Source organism: Lynx rufus, unplaced genomic scaffold (assembly GCF_022079265.1).
Source record: "Lynx rufus isolate CCGP_SWC_20201006 ecotype Redwood Valley unplaced genomic scaffold, mLynRuf1.p SCAF_8, whole genome shotgun sequence".
Classification (NCBI taxonomy): Eukaryota; Metazoa; Chordata; class Mammalia; order Carnivora; family Felidae; genus Lynx; species Lynx rufus.
The window spans coordinates 62,708,984-62,728,910 of NW_025814896.1; the positions used below are offsets into that span (position 1 = coordinate 62,708,984).

At 50.2% G+C, this 19,927-nt stretch overlaps 1 protein-coding gene across 4 annotated transcripts; it reads right to left on the reverse strand.

The window, feature by feature from the left end:
- Positions 1-76: 76 nt before the first annotated feature.
- Positions 77-16,449, reverse strand: CNNM3 (cyclin and CBS domain divalent metal cation transport mediator 3). 4 transcript variants are annotated; one of them, XR_006960153.1, is made up of 9 exons: positions 15,111-16,449; positions 7,543-7,686; positions 6,462-6,611; positions 5,923-6,092; positions 5,623-5,719; positions 4,901-5,034; positions 4,324-4,462; positions 1,657-1,756; positions 1,034-1,107 (listed from the first exon to the last, which is right to left on the reverse strand). XR_006960153.1 is itself a non-coding variant. In XM_047068326.1 (8 exons), the coding sequence occupies exons 1-8, from the start codon at positions 16,435-16,437 to the stop codon at positions 1,043-1,045; spliced, it is 2,226 nt and encodes a 741-aa protein (XP_046924282.1). In that variant the 5' UTR covers positions 16,438-16,449; the 3' UTR covers positions 950-1,042. The 4 variants fall into 4 exon arrangements, 3 of the variants coding, with proteins under 3 accessions (XP_046924283.1, XP_046924282.1, XP_046924284.1); XM_047068326.1 differs by lacking the exon at positions 1,657-1,756 and having other exon boundaries at positions 950-1,107; XM_047068327.1 differs by lacking the exons at positions 1,657-1,756; positions 5,623-5,719; positions 5,923-6,092 and adding an exon at positions 5,783-5,922 and having other exon boundaries at positions 77-1,107.
- Positions 16,450-19,927: the final 3,478 nt, after the last annotated feature.

Here is a 19,927-nt window from a genome sequence, read left to right on the forward strand (position 1 = left end):
AAAAGCAGACAGCTGAAATGTTTCAGGGGTATAAAAAAACCTGATGTCCTGTTCTTTTTTTTTTTTTTTTTTTTAAGAAAGGGGATGAGGATCTGCCTGGTGTATAACCAACCTTCCCTCCTCCCCCTTGGTGTTCTCCGTGCAAATTACAGTCATACAGCTCTCCACAGAGGCCTAGGAAGAAGGTACAAAAACAGGTCTAGCAGTTGGTTAATCTCCCTGGGATCCAGCAACTAAGAAAGGATTAGGTGCAGCAGACCCCTTCCTCCCATGTATGACCTCTTCTTAAAACACAGAAAAAGACAAATACTGTTAGTGGCAACTAAGCAAGACAGGCTGAGAAGCAGAAAGAGCAGGACTCCTCAGTGCCACTGGGGGCCAGCTTGCTTGCTCAGGGCTCTGAGCTCAGGGCTCAGAGAAGCAACCTCCACAGGAGGGAGCAGGACAGTGGGACATACTTGTGGGTCATCGTGCTTCTTCTAGGTTTGGCACACGCAACAGGCAGGGGCATGTGCTTTGAAACATGGCATTGTAAGGGAAGCCAAATAGTTCACTGTGGCCAAGGTCATGGATGTGAACCCCCAGCCAAAACTAGTGCTCTTGGTTTGCTCAAAAAGTGCTGCCGGCAGCAGAAAGTTGGCAAATTAAAAGCAAAGTGAGTACAGGTCACGGCCACATAAAGGCAGTAATCGTGCACTCACATCATGGCTTGGCCCAAAGAGGTATAAATACACTGCACTGTCACAGGGAGAAGGCTGGGTCCTGGGGACCGGAGATGACAGTGTTCTTTCCATTCCCTTCAGAAGCAGGCCTGGAGGGCTGCGCCCCAGCTAACCCCCATTTCCTAAAGGAGGGCAGGACCTGCTGAAGGCTCCTGGCACTGAGGTCTGGTTCTGAGAACAGCCCAGGACCCACATCTATAAGGGCCATCTAAAACGTGGCCTGGAGGGGATGGGGACAGGCTGACGGGAAGCTACTCCTCGGCTCTCCAGTTCCCCACGTGCTTGTCCATTGCCCACACCTGGGGCTGCCTGGCAAGCAGTTAAACCCCTGGGTTCCGCCCAGGGCTCTCCTCCGCTGGGAGGCCAGGTCTGCTGTGGTTGGGCCCTAGAGGAGAGAGGGAAAGGAAAATTAATATCAAAATCAGTAAAGGGAGCAGGCCTTATCAAAACCAAGTGTTAAAATTGTCTTCAGGACAAGAAGGGGTGGGTAAGACAGAGGAGCCTCAGGACACCTCAGTATCAAGGCAGAGCTGGGAGTGACGAGTTAGGAAAATACGCTAACTCCACATCACAAGAGAAAACCACTGGGAGGAGGGGATGCATCACTGAGAGGCAGGAAAGCAGGGCAGGGGGGTTTTGCTCACGGGAGGCCAAGGCCATAAATGCTGGACGAGAGGAGCCCACCCTGGACAATAAAACACCTGCACTGGAAGGAAGGTTTAGTTTCCAGTGCCGAGTATTTCATGACCCCTCCTGTCTTCCAGAAAAATGAAAAGTAGGAACAAGGGACAGGAAGGGCCCACTCACCCTCCCACCCCCCAAGAGAAACACCTCCCAGGCAGGGGTGGGAGTGGGAGCGGTTTCCAGGGCTCCTCCCAGCAGCTAGAGGGCTGGGGAAGGAAAGCAAAGAGAAAGTGAAAGGGAAGATATTTACCTTGGGTGTTTTCTGAAAACAAAAAATGCTCACTAGTCCACAGTCAATTATCAACTGCAGTTTCCAAATGTGCCAAAGAGGGAAAGGTCTACGGGGAAGGCTAGAGAGAGCAGAGGGGAGAGAGACAAGAGGAAACCAGCTATGCAGCTGCGCCGGCAGGGCCTGTCACAGATGCGCTGGGCGGGGTGGGGGGCCTGGGTGGCGGCGTGCAAACACGCTGCCTGAGCCTCAGAACCAGAGGGAGCAGGAAGCGCAGCATCTGGAGTGGACTCTCCCTTGGAAATCAGCTCTGTGAATGGTCGTTGCGCAGTAGTTACCCCGAGTTTGAAATGGCAGGCCAGGGGTCAGGAAACTTTCTGTAAAGGGCCAATATTTTTAGGGTTTGCAGGTCATATGGTTCCCGTGGCAACAATTCAACTCAGCTGTTGTAGCTAAAGGCAGCCATATACAACCCATAAACCAGCAGGTCGGGTCCAATAGGACTTTATTTACAAGAACCGGCAGCTGGCCAGTTTGCCGACCCCTGCTGTAGGCAGTTAAAAATGATTGTGCCTTCCAAGCATCTCAATAAAGGCATTTGTCTGCCAGGAAATCTAGTGCCAAAGTCAATCAGGGGATAGTTCTGACCTACACTATTTAAGCAATGTCCCCAGCAACACCTCCATGTGTGCAGCGACACTAAGCTCTCCTGGGCAGCAGAGTGCCACCCACCAGAGAGACTGCAGCAAGAACTTTGGGAGCTGTGGCAGGAGCACAAGCACAGCAGGCAAGCCCCACTAGGGACAAATGTCAGGGCGCACTTAAGGGAGAAGCAACATCATGGCAACAGAACAGGGGATGCTAATCCATTACACAGAGGAAAATGACCCACAGAGCCACTGTAAATTACAGGTTTCCCTGCTTTCCCAAAGTAGAGTGTTGCTATGGAACCTTCTGTAAGCCAGAATGGCAGAGAGCGAAGATGCAACCACCATTTCATGAAGCAAAAGTCCTCTTCGTATTTCTTTCAGTTAGTGAAAACAGGCACGGACGTAGATACTTTGTAAAAGCAAAGCAGCGCCAAGCAAACTTTCGGGAATACCTGTAGTCCCTTACAGGACTGCCCAATGAACAGCTGAAGCCAAAAAAGGATGGGAGAACACTGCATGTATAATAAAAAAGGCAATGAAGGAAAAACCATCCTTCTTAGATTTAGGTCTACACCTTGAAAAGAACGTGCAGTCTGAGTAGCAGATGGAGCCACACAGAGTTCAGGCTGAGAAAACCAAGACCAGTGCTCACATTTTGAAAGAACAACATACTGGCTTTTGAGACCCAAGTCTAATGAGATGGTGTGAATCTCTATACAAGTAGCATCTCACAAAACAACAGAATATCACAGTAAATACAGACCTGTGATCAGTCCTAAAAGGCAGAACACCACCACCTCTCAGTGCACGTTCACGGAGAAAAGGCTCAAATGCCCAGATCCAGGGTTTGAGCAGCACACCTCAAGCTGGGGCCCCCTTTTACCAACACAGAGATGAAGCACTCGGGCTGAGCCGCTAACGTGGCCCAGGGTGGGGCTTTCTGTCCCTTGCACCTACATGTCACCTCTCAGAAAGTATCTTTCTACCATAAAAACATATTCGTGTTCTCCAGTGTGGGTTTAAGTAACCAGAGCTGTTCCCTATGAGACACCAAGGCCAAGGGCAGGCACAGGTTCCAAGCCAGAGTGCCTAGGTCTCTCTCTGCTTCTGACTCTTCATCTGTAAAATGCACCTTACCACTACCACCTCTGAAAACGGCTGGGAAGTTTTCTTGGATGAGTTAGGACAAGGAAAGCTCCAAGTACAGTGTCAGGCAGAGTAAGCATTCAAATGAGTTCAGTTCCCCAATGCAGAGTGCCCAGGGCAGCCAGTGGCCTCTGTGGAAGCCCCACCCACTCCTCCAGCACCACTCAGCCTTGGAGTGTATCTCTAACCGCAACTCAGGAGCTCAATCAGAATAAAAGTACCTTCTTGAGTAGTAAGGAAAATAAGTTCCCTGACTTTTTACCACTCCTACCCAAAGGCCTCTCTCCACAGGCTTTTTATTTTCCCTTCTTATGCTCTTGAAGGCGTGGTTTGCCATCCCACAACCCACCCCACACTGCCAAGTCTATTTCTTCCAACGTGATACTCCTGCTCAAAGTGGAACCCTGGATGGGAAGGGCACACCTTAAATATTAGCTTCACCTGACTGAATGTCTCAACAAGTACCCTTCTTGGTTTCTGGGATGGTGTCGACCAGCCACCTTCTGAGCCAGGCCCACTGGTGACCTAGATCTTCATTTTTCAGGTGACCTAACTCTAATCCTAAATGACCAAGAGTGTCTGAGCTTGACCTTATTCCCACTTAGCAACTATTCTCTAATTAAGTCAATCCATCCTAACAAGCCCTCTAGAGAAAATGCTAACTTAACATACTTTCAACTCCAGCTGGTCTACAGCGCAATGTCATCCAAGCTTTAAAACCAGTGAAAAGAGAAAGAGGAGAGGATGGGCAAAAAAGGGGACAAGGAAAGAAGAATGCAAGGCAGAGTGAGGGCAGAGAGAGTGAGTCTGTGTGTGCGAACAGCAAGGACGGCACAGGACATGAACTCCCTCTGGGCTGACACACGGTGGGATGTGGCCATGAGGGGCTCACCTGCTGCTGTGGCTGTCTTGTCACCGAGGAGTCTGATCTGGCTGCCTGGGATGACCTGGAGGTCTGCGCTCTCCGGGGACTGTGGCAGGTTCTGGGCTCGAGTAGCCAGGAGTGCATTGAGGTACTGCAGCCGCGTGACCTAGAAGACAGGAAGCATTACCACGCAGGTGCGACTCGTGAAGCCAGATGGAGAAAGTGAGGTATGAAAGATCACACCTCTCCCTCCTGCCCACAAGCACCAGAACTAGGTGGGAGAGTCACACTCAGCAGGACCAAGAAAAATGAAGAACTTTAAGCAAGCCAAGGGAAGAGGGGAGCAATCAAGCAGTGTTTTTAAGATCTCAAAAGGAAACTGGGTGCAGTCCCAGTGACAGGACTAGACTGTCAGCAATCAGGCCTCCAGGGGCCAAGGCCGTCTGTCCTTCAGAGCAAGTACAAGGTCGTGCTCTGTGTGTGAACTCTCAGGTTGACTCAACTAGAATCTACTTTTAATCCATACAAATTTGTGACCAGCTGGTTCAGCCCCTTGGGGACACAAAGCTGATTAAAAGCCAGTACCCATGAGCAGCCCAGTCACCTTAATGAACTGTAGGTCGGAGAGGGCCCGCACGGTGTAGTCAGGACAGTACGCAGACAAGCGGCCACCATCGGTTGGCTCAGACTGCAGGTCATGGCGGATGGACTGGAGCGAGGACACTGGGGACTGGTGAACTATCAGAAGAAACAAACAGTGACATCTCCGGTGGGGACAAATGCAGTCTCTAACATCCACCCCACAGATAGCTAGAACATAGAGAAGGATGGCAAGCACAACTCCTCCTGGGAAAGGCTAGCAGGGGTGGGAGCGAGCAACAAAGATGAGCCCCAAAGAAATGCTGCCCATTCCCTCGACGCAGCACAGAGATGAGAAAAGCCAGCCTGTCCCAAAGAGGAATGTCTGACAGGACGGGGCAACTGGGTGCTTCAGTCCATTAAGTGTCCGACCCTTGATTTCAGCTCAGATCGTGATCTCACAGCTCATGAGATTGAGCCCCAAGTCAGACTCTGAGCTGACAGCTCAGAGATTATCTTGGGATTCTCTCTCTCCCTCTCTCTGCCCCTCCCCCCGCTTGCTTGCTTGCGAGTGTGCATGTGTGTGTACTCTCTCAAATGAACATTAAAACACAGACACACACACACAGGAACACCTGGAAGAAAGGGAGGCCAGAACCTTTCCCCCAGCAAGCAGCCAGGCAGGTCAGACTCTGCCCAGCCCAGCAGCTGAACCCAGCGTTCCACTCCCAGAGGGCTGTGACTTACCTGAGGACGGTGCTGTCAGGGCAGATACTCCATAGTAGGTGAAGGCCCCATTCTCAAACTTCAGGCCCTCTTTCCCGATCTCCACCTCAACCCTGCCCTGGGAGGTGTAGGGAAAGGGAGGAAGGAGGAGTAGGGAAAGAAACAGATGCGGACAAATTACCTTTCCTGCCGAAGAGAGCACAAGGAGAAAGCAGCAACCCCAGTTATTCAGGGGGTGTGTATCTGGATGATCCTCCCTCTTCTCAGACCCTTCCCTAGTTTCTGAGCAAGTGGGAGGCCCCAGTCTGGGCTCCCAGTTACCTGCAGGATGAGAATGAAATAATCCACCGGCTGGCTGCGCTGGTACAGGTAATGGTGGGCAGCCAGACGGTTGCTCTCGTCAAACCTCACTTCCTGGTTGACGCTGGGATGCTTCAGCAGGTGCAGCAGGACCTTCTCGGAGATTCGCAGGGGGCTGAATACATCCACCTCTGCCCCGTGGTGGAAAAAAGGGACAGTGTCCACCAGGCCCAAAGTGGCCTGCACAGCCACACCCGACTCCTGCTGCCCCACATGAGCCAAGTCACCTCCCCAATACAAGAGAACTGGGCAGGCACACACCCACCCGCTGCTGTGGCTCGCCAGAGGTGGCACCAGCCTGGCCCCAGCTCTCAGCCACCTGGCAGACAGGAGCTGCCACTCAGGTGCCCTGAGATGCTGACAGGGCTACAGAGAGAAGCACAAGTTCTGGACACTGTCCTTACTGGGAATGAGGGGACACTTGGTGTCCGCCTGGAGGTCTCCTGACCCACTGGACGGGGAGCAAGAGAGCAAAGACAAGGCCCACCCTTCACCCTCACCTCGGGACAGGAAGCGCTGGGTGGCCAAGAGCAGCTGAGGCGAGATTTTCACTTTATATTCATCATCAGACACCTTGAACAAGGAGAATTCCTCTTTCCGCCTGAGAGGGGCACTCAGAGAAGCAGGCTTCTTCCTCACTGTGGCATCTCCTACAATGGCAAGAAGGCCTGCTGAGCCATCAGTAGCCCACCAATCAACACAACCAAGCCAAGGCCTGGAAGTTCTTGGGGATGGGAGGGGGCAGCAACCCATATTCCTGCTATATCCCGAGGGAGTATGGAAAGCGACTGCTCTTCTCCTCAGAGTTGGGAGATAATACTGGTATGACAGCAAGACCACTTGTAAAAATAATAGACATTCTTGGTCATTAAGAGACCCCTCACCAGAAAGCACGTGTTTGCAGACAACTGGTGCTAAACAGCAGCAGCTAACCTGATGTCTGCACGCCTATGGCAACCTGAGGCACCAAACTACAGAGGCTGCATTTGGGGGACAGATGCATGGGCAAAGTGATTCACCTGATAACAAACAGGGGTGGGGTGTTCAGTGTCCCAAGTGTGCATGTGAGACCTCAGCCATCGAGCATGGGTTCTGTGTCTACCCTACAGATCTCAGCCATCATCCCAAGAGGCAGACACTTCTAAGACAGGCCCCAGAATCTTCTGTTTTGGAAAGACCCTCTTAGCAGTAAAGAATAGGATACTTGGAGGAAACGTTTCTGTACTGTACAAAAGAACATGAGAAAGTAAGGGCCAAGGCAAACAGGAGACTGGGAAAGGCCCATAAAGGGCAGAGTGTCCCCTCTGTGCTGGAGAAACCAAACAATGCAGCTGTGATGAGAGCCCCAGGCAAGCACTGAGACTGTAAAGGCCGTGGCTCCCCAGCCAGGCGCAGGTGTGGGGCCTCCGACACCTGACCTGAGGCAGGGCTAAGGGGAGAGGGGCCTGGCTAGGTAACAGCTCTGACTGGAGATCCAGCCTCATTTTCAGCAACACGGAGACCTATTGTCCTCTGATGCACACAATACGTCTCAGTAGGCTTAAAAGTTGAGATGGAACACTACCAGTAGTCAAGACTCACGGTAATCCTCAGACTCATCCAGGATCTCAGACTTGATGATCTCCTCAATGACGTCCTCCAGGGTGACCAGGCCCAGCACCTCGTAGAAGGGGTCACCTTCACCCTCGTTGTTCACCCTCTGCACGATGGCCAGGTGGGACTTCCCTGGGGGAGGGGACATTCAGATTACAGCTTGCCAGGGGCCTCCCATTTGCTTACTCCCACCTGTGACAAGCTCACCAAAGGGACAGAAGTTGATGTTTTTCCTACAAGGTGCCAGGCACAAGATGGGACTCACTTTACATTGGAGGAACCTAGATCTCAGACACTATGTTCACCCACACAAGGCCACCCAGGCAGTGGCAGAGCAGAGTCAGCCTCTGGTCTAAATGAACGTGGCATAGACAAGGATGCATCAGACTAAGACAGGCACAACAGGGTTGCACACACAAGGGCACCAACTCCAGAAGCACAGCCTCCTCTGGGACAATCTAAATGGCAGAGCAGAGAGGGGCCACCCAGTGACTCTCCTAGGGAAGTTTTCCTAATTCGGAAAGCTGTCCTTTATTTCCAGAAGCCAAGGTCTATGAAAGTTATCCAGGGAGAAGATGGTAAATGGTAATCAGCCAGTCAGAGCCCCAACTGTGTGGGAGGAAGAGCAGCAGCCTGGAACTGTTCACCTTCCTCTTCTTCAGATTAGCTTTCTGTTTCTTTCTTTGATAAAGAAATGTAAGCTTGAAAAAGCCCAAGCCTCAGAGTGCTGGGGAATATTGAGAAAACTTCAAGAATCTACTTTTTTTATCTACGAAACTTTATACCTGTCCAAAAGAAAAAAAAATGCAAGCTACCCAGGTCATTGTAAATTTCTGAGTAGCCACATTAAAAAACAAAAACCAAAACAAAACAAAAAAACCACAGGTGAAATTGACAACATATTATTAACTCAATATAGCCAAAATATTTCAACATTCAATCAATATAAAAACATCAAAACAGGGACCCCTGGCTGGCTTAGTCAGTGGAGCATGTGCCTCTCAAGTTCTGGGTTGTGAGTTTGAATCCCAAGTTGGTACAGAGATTACTTAAAAATAAAATCTTAAAAAAAAAAAATTAATTAAAAATTTAAATAAATTAGGGGTGCCTGGAGGCTCAATCGGTTAAGCTTTTGACTCTCGATTTCAGCTCAGGTCATGATCTCCTGGTTCGTGGGACAGAGCTCCACATTGCGCTCTGCACTGACAGCACAGAACCTGCTTGGGATTCCCTCCCCCCCCCCCGCCCCTCACCTGCTATCTCTCTCTCTCTCTCTCTCTCTAATACATAAATTTTTTGTAATAAAAATTTTTTAAAGATTGAAACATATTTTCCTTTTTTGCACTGTTTTTGAAGTCTGGTGTGTGTTAGGCACTTCCAGCACACCTCAGTTCAGACCAACTACCTTTCAAGAACTTGACAACCACATGTGGGCAGGGGCTGCAGAAGGGGTTGTGCAGGACTAGGATACAGAGCTAAGAGAAACTCACCTCAGCCTTTGTTACTGATAAAAAAAACTTAAGGTAAAAGCTAGCCTGGATCCACGTAAGGAAGTATTTGCTTCAAAAATCTCTCAGTTTAAAAAAAAAAAAGAATCTTTCAGTAAAGAAAAAAGTCAAGTTCACTTCTTTGTGTGAATAATACTTTACATACCTTGGGTTTAATTACAGTGTAGTGAACAGAGTTCAGAAACACACTCTCTGGAACTCTGTCTGGCACACACTGCCTCATTCTTTCAGCATCCATGCCCCACCCCCCAGTGTCAGGTGCAGGAAGACCTCTGCTCCAACTTTAGATTGAACAAAATGTCCAGTCAACCAAAAGCTATTATTATTAGACCACTGGCCAGGTCATCAAGAAAGGAATGAGGCTCTAAAAGAATAAAAAGAAAACACTTAACTATATTTCATCAAATCTAAGATGTCCTCAATTGTGAGATACATCCTGATTGCAGAAAGTTGAAACAAAAAAATGTGCACCTGAGACATGAAGGACTGCGGCATTTCGTGCCTACTGTGTGCTGGCCACTAAGGGCTTTATTCAGTTATTAACTTACAAATCCTTCAACAACTCTATGAAGGAACAGAACATTATTCCCATTTACAATTTGCAGAGAAAACTGAGACCAAGAAAAGGTTCAGTGACTCACCCAAGTGCAAAACCTGGATTTGATGGGGCACCTGGGTCACTCAGTCGGTTAAGCATCTGACTTCAGCTCAGGTCATGATCTCACAGTTCGTGAGTTTGAACCCCACATCAGGCTCTCTGCTGTCAGCACGGAGCCTGCTTCAGATCTTCTGTTCCCCTCTCTCTCTGCCCCTCCCCTGCTTATGTCTGTGTGCACTCTCTCAAAAAAAAAAAAAAGAAAAAAAAATTTAAAAACCCCCCAAAACAAAAAAAACCATGGGATTTGAACCCAGGCAGTTGGCTCCTGAATCTGTTCTCTTGACCACCACACTCAACTGACTTTCACTGAAGAGAACAAAAAACCTGAATCTTAGGAAATTCTCCCCTCTGGGTGAGTTACACGTGGCCAAGGTACTCTCTCCAGCACAGGAGCCCTTCTAAAGAAAAGTATCGTTTTTCTAGGATGCTCTAACATCCTCAGACAAAAATTAAAGGCAGAAATGACTATACCATCTTTCCCGCTTCCAGGAGGAAAAGGCCAGGGGTTGCCTAGAACTACCTGCTCTTTCCTGCTGAGACAGAAGCACTGAATGAGGAACTCAGCATTTCTAGATGCTTCCCAGCACTGGGTATCTGTGCTGGGAATGGTTCACACTGGCAGACAGACATCATTTCTACAAGGGCCAAGGCAAGGCCCTTGTAAGACAGCCCTCATGGGGAAACACCAAAGCTCAACATACAATTTTGGTCAGATTCTGGGAACCAGAGCCCAGGTTCTAGATGACCATCTAAGACAGAGAACTCATTTCAGCTCCATTCTTCCAGAATGCCAGTCGCTTTGGCAGGTTACCTTTAGAATGGACTAACTTCTCCCTTGCTTTCAAACAGTTTTTTTTTAATTTTTTTTTAATGTTTATTTATTTTTGAAACAGAGAAAGACAGGCAGACCATCAGCGGGAGAGGGGCAGAGAAAGGGAGACACAGAATCCGAAGCAGGCTCCAGGCTCTGAGCTGTCAGCACAGAGCCTGATGTGGGGCTCACACTTTGAGCAGAGCAGAGAGATCGTGTCCTGAGCTGAAGTCAGATGCTTAATGAATGAGCCACCCAGGTGCCCACAAACGTTTTTGTTTTTTTGTTTTGAGAGAGAGGAATGCCATGTGCGAATGGAGAAAGTGACAGAGGGAGAGAGAGACTCTTAAGCAGGCTCCATGCTAAGCATGATGTGGGGCTCGATCCCACAACCCTGGGATCATGACCTGAGTCGAAATCAAGAGCCGGATGCTTAACCAACTGAACCACCCAGGTGCCCCACTTTCCACCTTCTGTAAAACAGGCACAAGTTTCTCAGTGGCCTGCCACATGGAATCACTCAATATCAAACAGATGAAAGCAGAGCCCTTGAAAGATCCCCTAACACAACGGCCATGTGATTTATCTCTAGACAGAATGTCCAAGGGGTCCAGAAGGCAACCATGAAAAAGCAGTAGGGGTACACACAGAACAAGCAGCTGGAGGGATTAAAGTTTATTTCTCATCTGATAGGATAAAAATGTCCTGAAAATATACAGGCCCCTGGCTGGCTGACTGGAAACACTAACACAGACCCCAGGACGGCTGCCTACAGGCTCTCCCCAAGCAAGTTCTATGGAGCCACAGACAAGGGGGCAGATGGTGCATCTTACCAACATCAACCAGAAAGCCCTGCAAAAGCTCTTGGGAGTTTTAATTCCAGTTAGCAAGCTCAAATGTACTCAATTATATGGATGCTAGAGGACTCTTCCATAATGTCTAATTTCTAGAATATTTGTAAAAATGCAGTTGGAGTTTAAATTCCTTTGCCTTCCTTTACCTTTTAATATATTATTTGTTGATTTGTTTTTGAGAGACAGAGCGGGAGCAGGGGAGGGGTAGAGAGAGAGAGAGAGAGAGAGAGAGAGAGAGAGAGACACACACACACACACACACACACACACACACACACACACACACACACACAGAATCTGAAACAGGCTCCAGGCTCTGAGCTGTCAGCACAGAGCCTGATGCGGGGCTCGAACTCACAGACCATGATTATCATGACCTGAGCTGAACTGACTGAGCCACCCAGGCGCCCAACCTTCCTTTATTTTTTAAAGCAACCGTGGGAACATGTCCTAGGAGAAAAGTGCCAGGATAACATTCCTCACAACAGCTCTGACTCTTTTCAGAATCGTGGGGATCCTCTGGCCTCTGACAATGAACCAGAACTCAGTTCATTTAGTATATGTGCTGCCGAAGCGAGCACCAGAACTCAGTTCATTTAAAGCAGAGACTCTGAAAAGCTCACGCATCCTAATTCTTCCTTTGGTTGAATGTCCTTGAATGTTTTCATTAGGGAGTTGACAAAGATGACAGGATTAAAAGCTCTAAAAAAACACATGTTATTTACCACAACTCCGAAGTATTCACACTTCCTGGTAATGTTTGCACAAAATAATCGGTGTCATCTTAAGTCTGCACACTAAGGGGCACCTCACCAGAGAAGGTGCCTCTCCCAGACTATAAAGTTCCAAAACAGACAATGCTCTGAAGGAATGAAAGGAACAGGGCCTGGAATGGTAGCTGCCAAGATGCCAAGGACTCCAGCTTCAGGAAATTCAGAGGGCACCACCACCTCACCCACTTGGCAGAGAGATGGGAAGGGAATCGATTTCTAAAACCTCAGGCGCCATAAAGGCTGCAATATGCCCTTTGTTCATAAACAGAATGAAGAAAGGGGTAAGGCTACAAAGGACTTTAATGAGGAAAAATAGGTATCTACCAAAAGGACTGCACTGCAAAGAGAAGCAGAGAAGCCTGCCCAATGTCAGAGGAAAGATATAGCCAACCTGCCCCGAGAATGCCCCTCACCTGCCACAGGAGGAGGAAGGCAAGGAGGACTGAAGAGCTTTCCGTTCAATCTTCAGGTTCCCCAGAGCTGCTCCGAGTCCACAACCCCAGAAGACGAGCAGCCCAAACTGTGGGCATTCTCTCCCCACCGGTTCCTTCCTATCAACATTCAAACCCAAAGCCACCCAACTCGCCCATCTTAAAACCAAAGAGCTAAGGCCTTCTCCCCTGCCAGTTCTCTCCCAACCACTGCTCTCTGGCTTCCTCTTTGTAGCCATACCTCATGGAAGGTCCATCTACTTCAACTGTCACGTTCCATCACCCCACACCACAGCACCAAATCTGCTCTCTCAAAGGTCAAGGGTATCCTGGTTGCTGGATGCAAATGACATCACGCTGGCCTCTCCTGAATCATTCGCCTTCCCTTGGTAAGTGGTCTCTTCCCTTAGCTTCTAGGACGTTTAAACCTCTGGCTCTCCTCAGCAGCCTCTCCTCTGCTACCCTCCATCCCTTTTATGCTTGTGCCCTCAGGGGGTTAGGCCTTTTGCACCATTCCTGTGGCTTGACTGAGGGACCACTGCTATAACAACAACCAGATCTTTATCTCCTGCTTGGGTCTTTACCTCCTATTTCTCATCAACTGGTATAGCCTGCCTCTTGGGACACTGCACAGACAAATCCCAAATTCCAGTGTTCAGAACAAATTCGTCTATGCCACCACCCCCCCCACCACAATGATCCCCTTCTCTGTAAGTGCTCTGCTTCAGAGAAGGCTAACACCACCCCCAAGCCAGAAACCCCAAGCCTCACCCTCAGCTCCTCCCTCTCACTCCACAGCTCTTCAGCGAACCACAAAGCCCTCTCAATTCCACCTCTGAATACCCTCTTGGACCTCCTCTCCAGGCCCACTGTACACCCTTGTTCAGCCTTCCAGCATTTCTTAGCTGGACCCCCACTCATTGGTCTCCACACCAGTCAGTGCTCTGCTCAAAGTCAGCGCCCAAAGATCAAGTCCAGAGGCGCCTGGGTGGCTCAGTCGGTTAAGCGTCCGACTTCAGCTCAGGTCACGATCTCACGGTCCATGAGTTCGAGCCCCGTGTCGGGCTCTGGGCCGATGGCTCAGGGCCTGGAGCCTGCTTCCAATTCTGTTTCCCTCTCTCTCTGCCCCTCCCCCGTTCATGCTCTGTCTCTCTCTGTCTCAAAAATAAATAAACGTTAAAAAAAAAATTACAATAAAAACTAAATAGTAAGGGCAAGAAAAAAAAAAAAAGATCAAGTCCAGCCTTCCCAGGGTCTCAAGCTGGGAGGTAGCAGGGGCACGATGGAACCTTCCTCTATGGACTCCAGGACCTGAAGTGCTGGCCACCAGGCCACAAGAACTTCCACTGCCTGGGAGACTACAGTGGCCCAGAGAAGAGTACTCAGAGAGGGGCTGCATAGCCACTTTTTGGGGAAACAGCCAAGAGCAACCAAGAAATTCTCAAGCAAAGCAGTCAGAGCTGTGGAGCAAAGTCTCCCACACAATCCTAAGGTACAGTAATGACAGTAACTGCCCAACTATTCAACACCCATGCGGCCTGGGGCCAGAGGACTTCACAGCTGCCAAGCAGATCAGGAGCCTCCGCTCTCTGGTAAAGACCCTGCCTCACATTATGCAGCCTTTAGGGTCAAGCCCATCCACAGCCCTGGGTGTCCCCCATGCTTATCCTGCAGGAGTTCAGGTGTGAGAAGCATGGCCAGTGGACAAAGAGCAGCCAAGCTCTGGGGAACACACCCAAGCCTGCCAATGGAGAGGACTAGAGAGGAACCCACACCTTCACACCCTTGGGACCCTTGGGAGGGTGGGTCTCAGTTTTTACTAGCAACCTTAGAGTTGCTCAGATAAACCAAGGTGAAAAGAGAGGGTGAAAATGTGGAGTTAAGGGAGACCCAGAGAGACCTTACTCAGCATGAGAAAAGGGGAAGTTAAAACAAAAAAGACTAGACAGACAAAGGGGAGACTAAATCAGCATCCATAAAGTTGTTTCTGGTGAAATCAAAGCGGAAGTTTCTTTCACATCTGCAGGAAATTAGGAATCATTCCTTCTGTTATCAGCAAAGCAACAGCTCATCAGTGGCCTTAACAATGATCCCTGGAAACATCACAGACCAAACTAATTTGATATTATGTGTACAAATAACAGCGTCCAGGTAACTTGAGACTATACTCTTTTATTCTTTTAGTTTCTATTTAAGAATTTAGACCTATTACAAAGCCAAAACTCACAAAAACGACACTGACAAAAAAAGCTGGTGGGTTAGAACCAAGTGGACATAGCTCCCCAAATTAGGCCTACAAGGAAAGAGGGGATTTTGCTGTCTATACCGCTCTAAAAGTCAACTTTTAAATGATATTTCAAAAGGCCACTGACAGCTGCAAGGGCATCATCTAAAAGGGCACTCGGAGGTCTCACTGCCCTCCATAAAGATGGGACCCTTTCGTTGAGACTTCCATAAACCCCCACTTTTTCCAGCGGAGGGCTCTGGCATTCGTGTCCCCTCCCCGATATCCCCACGTTACCTCGTTTGAACTCCTCCAGGACAGCGTCCAGCTTGGTGTCGTTGAAGACGAAGTGGAGTGGATGGTTGTAAAAGCGGGTGATGGTGCTGAGTGGTGTGCAGTCTTCGGGGTCCACGAAGGCCAAGTCCTTGAGGTAGAGCATGTCCACGATGTTGGAGCGCTCCTCCTCGTACACCGGGATGCGCGTATAGCCGCTCTGCATGATGCTGGCCAGGACGCCGAAGTCCAGCACGGCGCTGGCGTCCAGCATGAAGCAGTCCTCGAGCGGAGTAAGCACGTCCTCTACGGTCCGACAGCGCAGCACGCCTTTGCTGAGATCGCTGTAAGGGTCGCCGCCCCCGCGCGCCAGTTCCAGCACGCGCTCGCGCAGCCTCCCGGGCCGCGCCGCCAGCTCCAGCAACTGGCCCACGGGCAAAGCCACCGGCAGGGTCAGCAGCACGGCCAGGCGGCTGAGGAGCAGCGCGCGCGGCGCCAGTGCCAACGCCCAGCGCCCGCTCACGGCGGCCGGCACCACCTCGCCCACCAGGAACACGAGCCCCGCGCTGCCTAGCACGGCGGGCACCGCACGCTGGCCGGCCGCGCGGTACAGCAGCACCGCCAGCGCCGTCTGCGCCAGGCTGGCCAGCAACAACAACGCGCCCAGGGCGCAGCCGGCCCAGCGCCGTGTGGGCTCCAGGCGCCGCGCCGCCGCACGCTCGGCCTCCGAGCCGCTCTCGCGCAGCACCTGCACCTCGGCGGGCGCCAGCGCCAGCGCGCTCAGTTGCAGGCCCCGCGCCAGCGCCGCTAGAGCCAGCAGCCCCGCCGCCCCTAGGCCCAGCGCCCAGGGCGGCGCCGCCTCCTCAGCTGCCGCGCCGCCCGGCTCCACGCGCACAGCCTCGGCGCGCAGGCGCAGCAGCGCGCTCCACTCGCCCGTGGGGGCCGCCGTCTCCTGGGCCGCCGAGCCATCCGGCTCCCCGCGCACCGCCAGCAGCGCCGAGTGCGGGCGCGCGGCCTCGGCGCGCAGGCGCAGCAGCGCGCGCCACTCGCCCGTGGGGGCCGCCGCCTCCTCGGGCGCCGCGGCCGGCCCGCCCTCGGGGCAGCCCGCCCCCTCGGGGGCCACCCAGGACCAGGAGCTGTTGGCCAAACCCGAGCCGAAGACGCGCAGGCGGAAGGTGGCCTCCGACGCGTCCCGCACCTCTCCTCCGCGCGCCCACCCCGCGTCCGCGGCTCCGTCTTCTTCCAGACAGACACCCAACACTCGCGGGCCCGACGCCGCCTCTCCGGCGGCGTTGCCCAGGCAGAGCGCGGCGAGCAACCAGCCTAGCCGACCCGCCGCCGCCGCCGCCATCGCCTGCTGCCCCCTCTCGGCCTCCCGCACAGCCTACCCCTCCGCCTCCTCCGGACCAATCGTCGCTAGCCTTGGCACCTCCTCCGCCAATAGGCGGTGGGCGAGGGCGGGTCCCAGGGTCGGACTAGGCTGCGCCGGGGAGTAAACAAGCGGCGGCGCGATCCTGGGGCGGGCCGGGGGCGTAGGGCTCTCAGCCCCGCGGGGTTCAGCCGTGAGTCCTAGGGCGAGGGGTGGCCAGCGCCGGTGGCACGGAGTGGCGAGCTGGGCGTCTCGTTCCCAAAGGCAGTGCCGGCGCGCCGGGAGACCGGACTTGTGCTTTGGGAAGTCCCTGACTCGGGGCGCGGAGCGGAGCGGCTGGCAGGCAGAATTTCAGTATGTGACAGATGTGCCATTTATGAGGAAAGGGCCCGGGAACCACTGACCTAGGGGCAAGGAGAGCTGAAAGAGGACTGGACGTTGGGAAGCTCAAGTTTCTTCAAGTTGATTGCGCCCGACTGTGCTATAGGTCTGGGGACGTTGAGACAGCCCTTTGCCTTCAAGGAACTTGCATTCCTGCTAGGGAGAATGATGGTAATTGTGTAAACAAACGAAATCACTACCTCTTTGGATTCCCACATCTACTTTTACAGTAGAAAAGTGAAGCATGACTTAGCATGGATGCTGGATTCCAACACGACCTGCCTGATATCCTGGTCACCATCCCACCCACGCTAACAGAGGGCGGCTTTGTCAAAAATTAGTTACCTGGTCACTCCACTTCTAGCAGATTATCCTTGGGAAAATATTTACTCAGGAACAAGAAGAACTATTCAAGAAGAGAGTTATTTAAAAGACAGAATGGTTCATTGACAGTATGGAATGTTTTTCACCCATTATGTATGCTCTTTGATTGAAAGGAAATAAACTGGGAACGGGGCTTTTCTACAGGTGTCCAGATTGTGTTTTGTGTTTTCTTTACATTTCTATGTATTTTCAAATTTCCTAGTAACAAAAGTAGACTTTGAAAAGGGTGAATGTCATTTAAAATCTTTATAAGGATTCTACAGAAACACATTTGCTATGTCATGAAAAGAATAAGTATAGGTACTGTGGCACACAGTTAAGTGTGGAAGGCAATATGCAAAAATGAACAAATCCATGTGTGAAAGACCAAAAGAAAAAAAACGCTGTGTGAAAAACTCTTCAAGGGTGGTAATAATGTCTCTTCAACATCATAATCTCAGTGCTGTGACTATCCCAACTGTGCAAACCGTGGTCTCCATGTTTCCAGTTTTTATTATCTGGATGGTGCTATATGCCTCACTTGCAGATTACAGAATAAGGCACCAGCAGAAGCAATAATGACACTACTGAGCCTTTCCACTGGATCAGCATGCATCCTCTGAAGAAAAAATTTATAGATTCAGCTCCTTTAGTTAGCACTTCTGTCTTCAAGTCCAGAGACAATGCTGACCTTGAAACAGAATGGATGACCTGCTTAAAATGAAAGTCAGGTAAAAAGCTAACTAGCAAAGAACAGTCCCACAGGAAAGAGGAAAAACTCCCTATGGATTTGGTCTCAGGCTCCCTTGGAAAACAACCTATGATTCATTTTTTGGAGAAAACCTTTGGGTAGGACAATTGGATTGCACTTGGAAAACACAAATGTTCACTTAAATTGTGTATACCCAAAGACAAAAAGAGTCCAGTAGGGCAAAGATGCTCAAGGAGTGATTGTTAACAGAGGCCGCAAGAGTACTTCACCAGCTTCTTTCTTTGCTGGCTCTGTACCATTCTTTGCCCCCATCCCCTGGGTAGTCACTGCATCAATGGAGACACATGCCACTTGACCTTCAGGTCTCTCATTGATCCTCTCCAGGCCATTTTCCTTACTGCTCATTTGGTTCAAAACATTTCCATGTCTTATCTAAATACTTATTCTTGAGTTTCAAACTCATAACTAATGTGACTTCACTGCTAAATTCCTGCTTATTTCTCAAGTCTGCAAGTGTCATTTACTCCAGCCGGTCTTCCTCTACCATCTCTTGACTAGATTGGGTCAAGGTTATGGGAGCTATGTGCTCTTCCCCAACAGCATCCAATACTTACCTTCTTGTAAGACCCATTCATTCATTCATTCATTCAACAAGTATTTCCTGCATTGAGTGCCTACAGTGTACCAGGTACCATTCTAGTGCTGGTACCATGTGGGAACGAGAAAGACCCTGCCCTCCTGGAACTTAGGTTCTAGTGTGGGAATAACAGACCACACATAAATCCTCATTTTACTGTCTGGCAGTGAATGCTATGGAGCAAAACGAAGCAAGATGAGGAAATGGACAGAGGGACTGGGGCCATGCTGTTTTAGATGGGGTGACCAGGGAAGTCTTCTCCAAGGAGGTGGCATTTGAACGGAAACTTAGATGAAGTGAGGGGGTAAGCCTCACAAAGACCTGGGAGAAGAGTTCCACGTGGAGGACACAGGAGATCAGAAGGTTCTGGTGTGACTATCTCCCTCAGGGACTCTTCCTCACCAAACTCATTGAGTTGTTGGTGGCACCTGGCATGTAGCAGGGACTTAAACATGTGTGGAACATATGGTCAGATGAAATTTATTCTCGTGTCCCCCTATACACAAGCTTTTGCATCTATTTTATCTGGAATGTTCTTTTCTCTCCCCTTTAAATATTCCCCACATTTGCCTGCTCTGTTAAGCCTGGCTTGCTTGAGCCTCTGGCCTCAGCACACTCGATTACCACAGCCACAGCACCTATGGGCGCTGCGCAAGTCTACCCAGCAGAAACCTCAAGAGTGGATGCAGTGAGGCGACTCTCAGGTGGGTTCTTCAGGGGATGAGCTCTCCAACTTTGAGTCCTCCACCAACTTCATGGGCAAGGACAAAAAGGCGACTGCATGTTATGAAACAATGTGATCATACTTTTGGATAAAGCTTTCTCCTTGGGCCCTCAGGGGAGAGAGAAGGGGCGACTTGCCTATGCTGACTGCCCCCTCCAGTACCCGTAGGCAGAAGACTATGGTGTCCATTTTGACAAGACCCCTCATTGTTGCAGTTGAGCACATTTGCCCTGTACATCTAACAGCAGCTGGCACTCTCTAGCTCCTGTGACAATAGCCTTGATTACACATATTTTGTAAATTTCATTTCTGCTTTCCTTTTTACTATTAAACAGTGCCAGAATACTTGCCCCTTACCCTGTCATAGGTGACAGCCAACCACAGCCACTATCTTTATGACACGTACCGAACACTGACAGAACTCAAAGAGGCAAATTATAGACTCACCAAGATTTCATATTTCATTTTTTATTACCAATCAAAAATAAATTCCATATATTGTTTAGCAAATATTATCATTGTCTTGTGACAAAAGACACAAGAGTCATACAACAAAACTCCCCGAGAGTCAAACTCATAACAATGCCAAAATAAATCACAAAAATATACAAATTAAAATCTTATGCAAAATAAATAGGAGTTATTTGCTACGGTG

Bases quoted from the DNA above. Each gene is read 5' to 3' on its own strand.
- CNNM3 (XM_047068326.1), bottom strand. From the start codon at position 16,437: ATGGCGGCGGCGGCGGCGGGTCGGCTAGGCTGGTTGCTCGCCGCGCTC. The intron at 6,093-6,461 runs GTGAGGGTGAAG...ACCACGGGGCAG, and splicing joins CCAGCGCTTCCTGTCCCGAG to AGGTGGATGTATTCAGCCCC. The intron at 5,720-5,922 runs GTAACTGGGAGC...TACACCTCCCAG, and splicing joins ATTTCATTCTCATCCTGCAG to GGCAGGGTTGAGGTGGAGAT.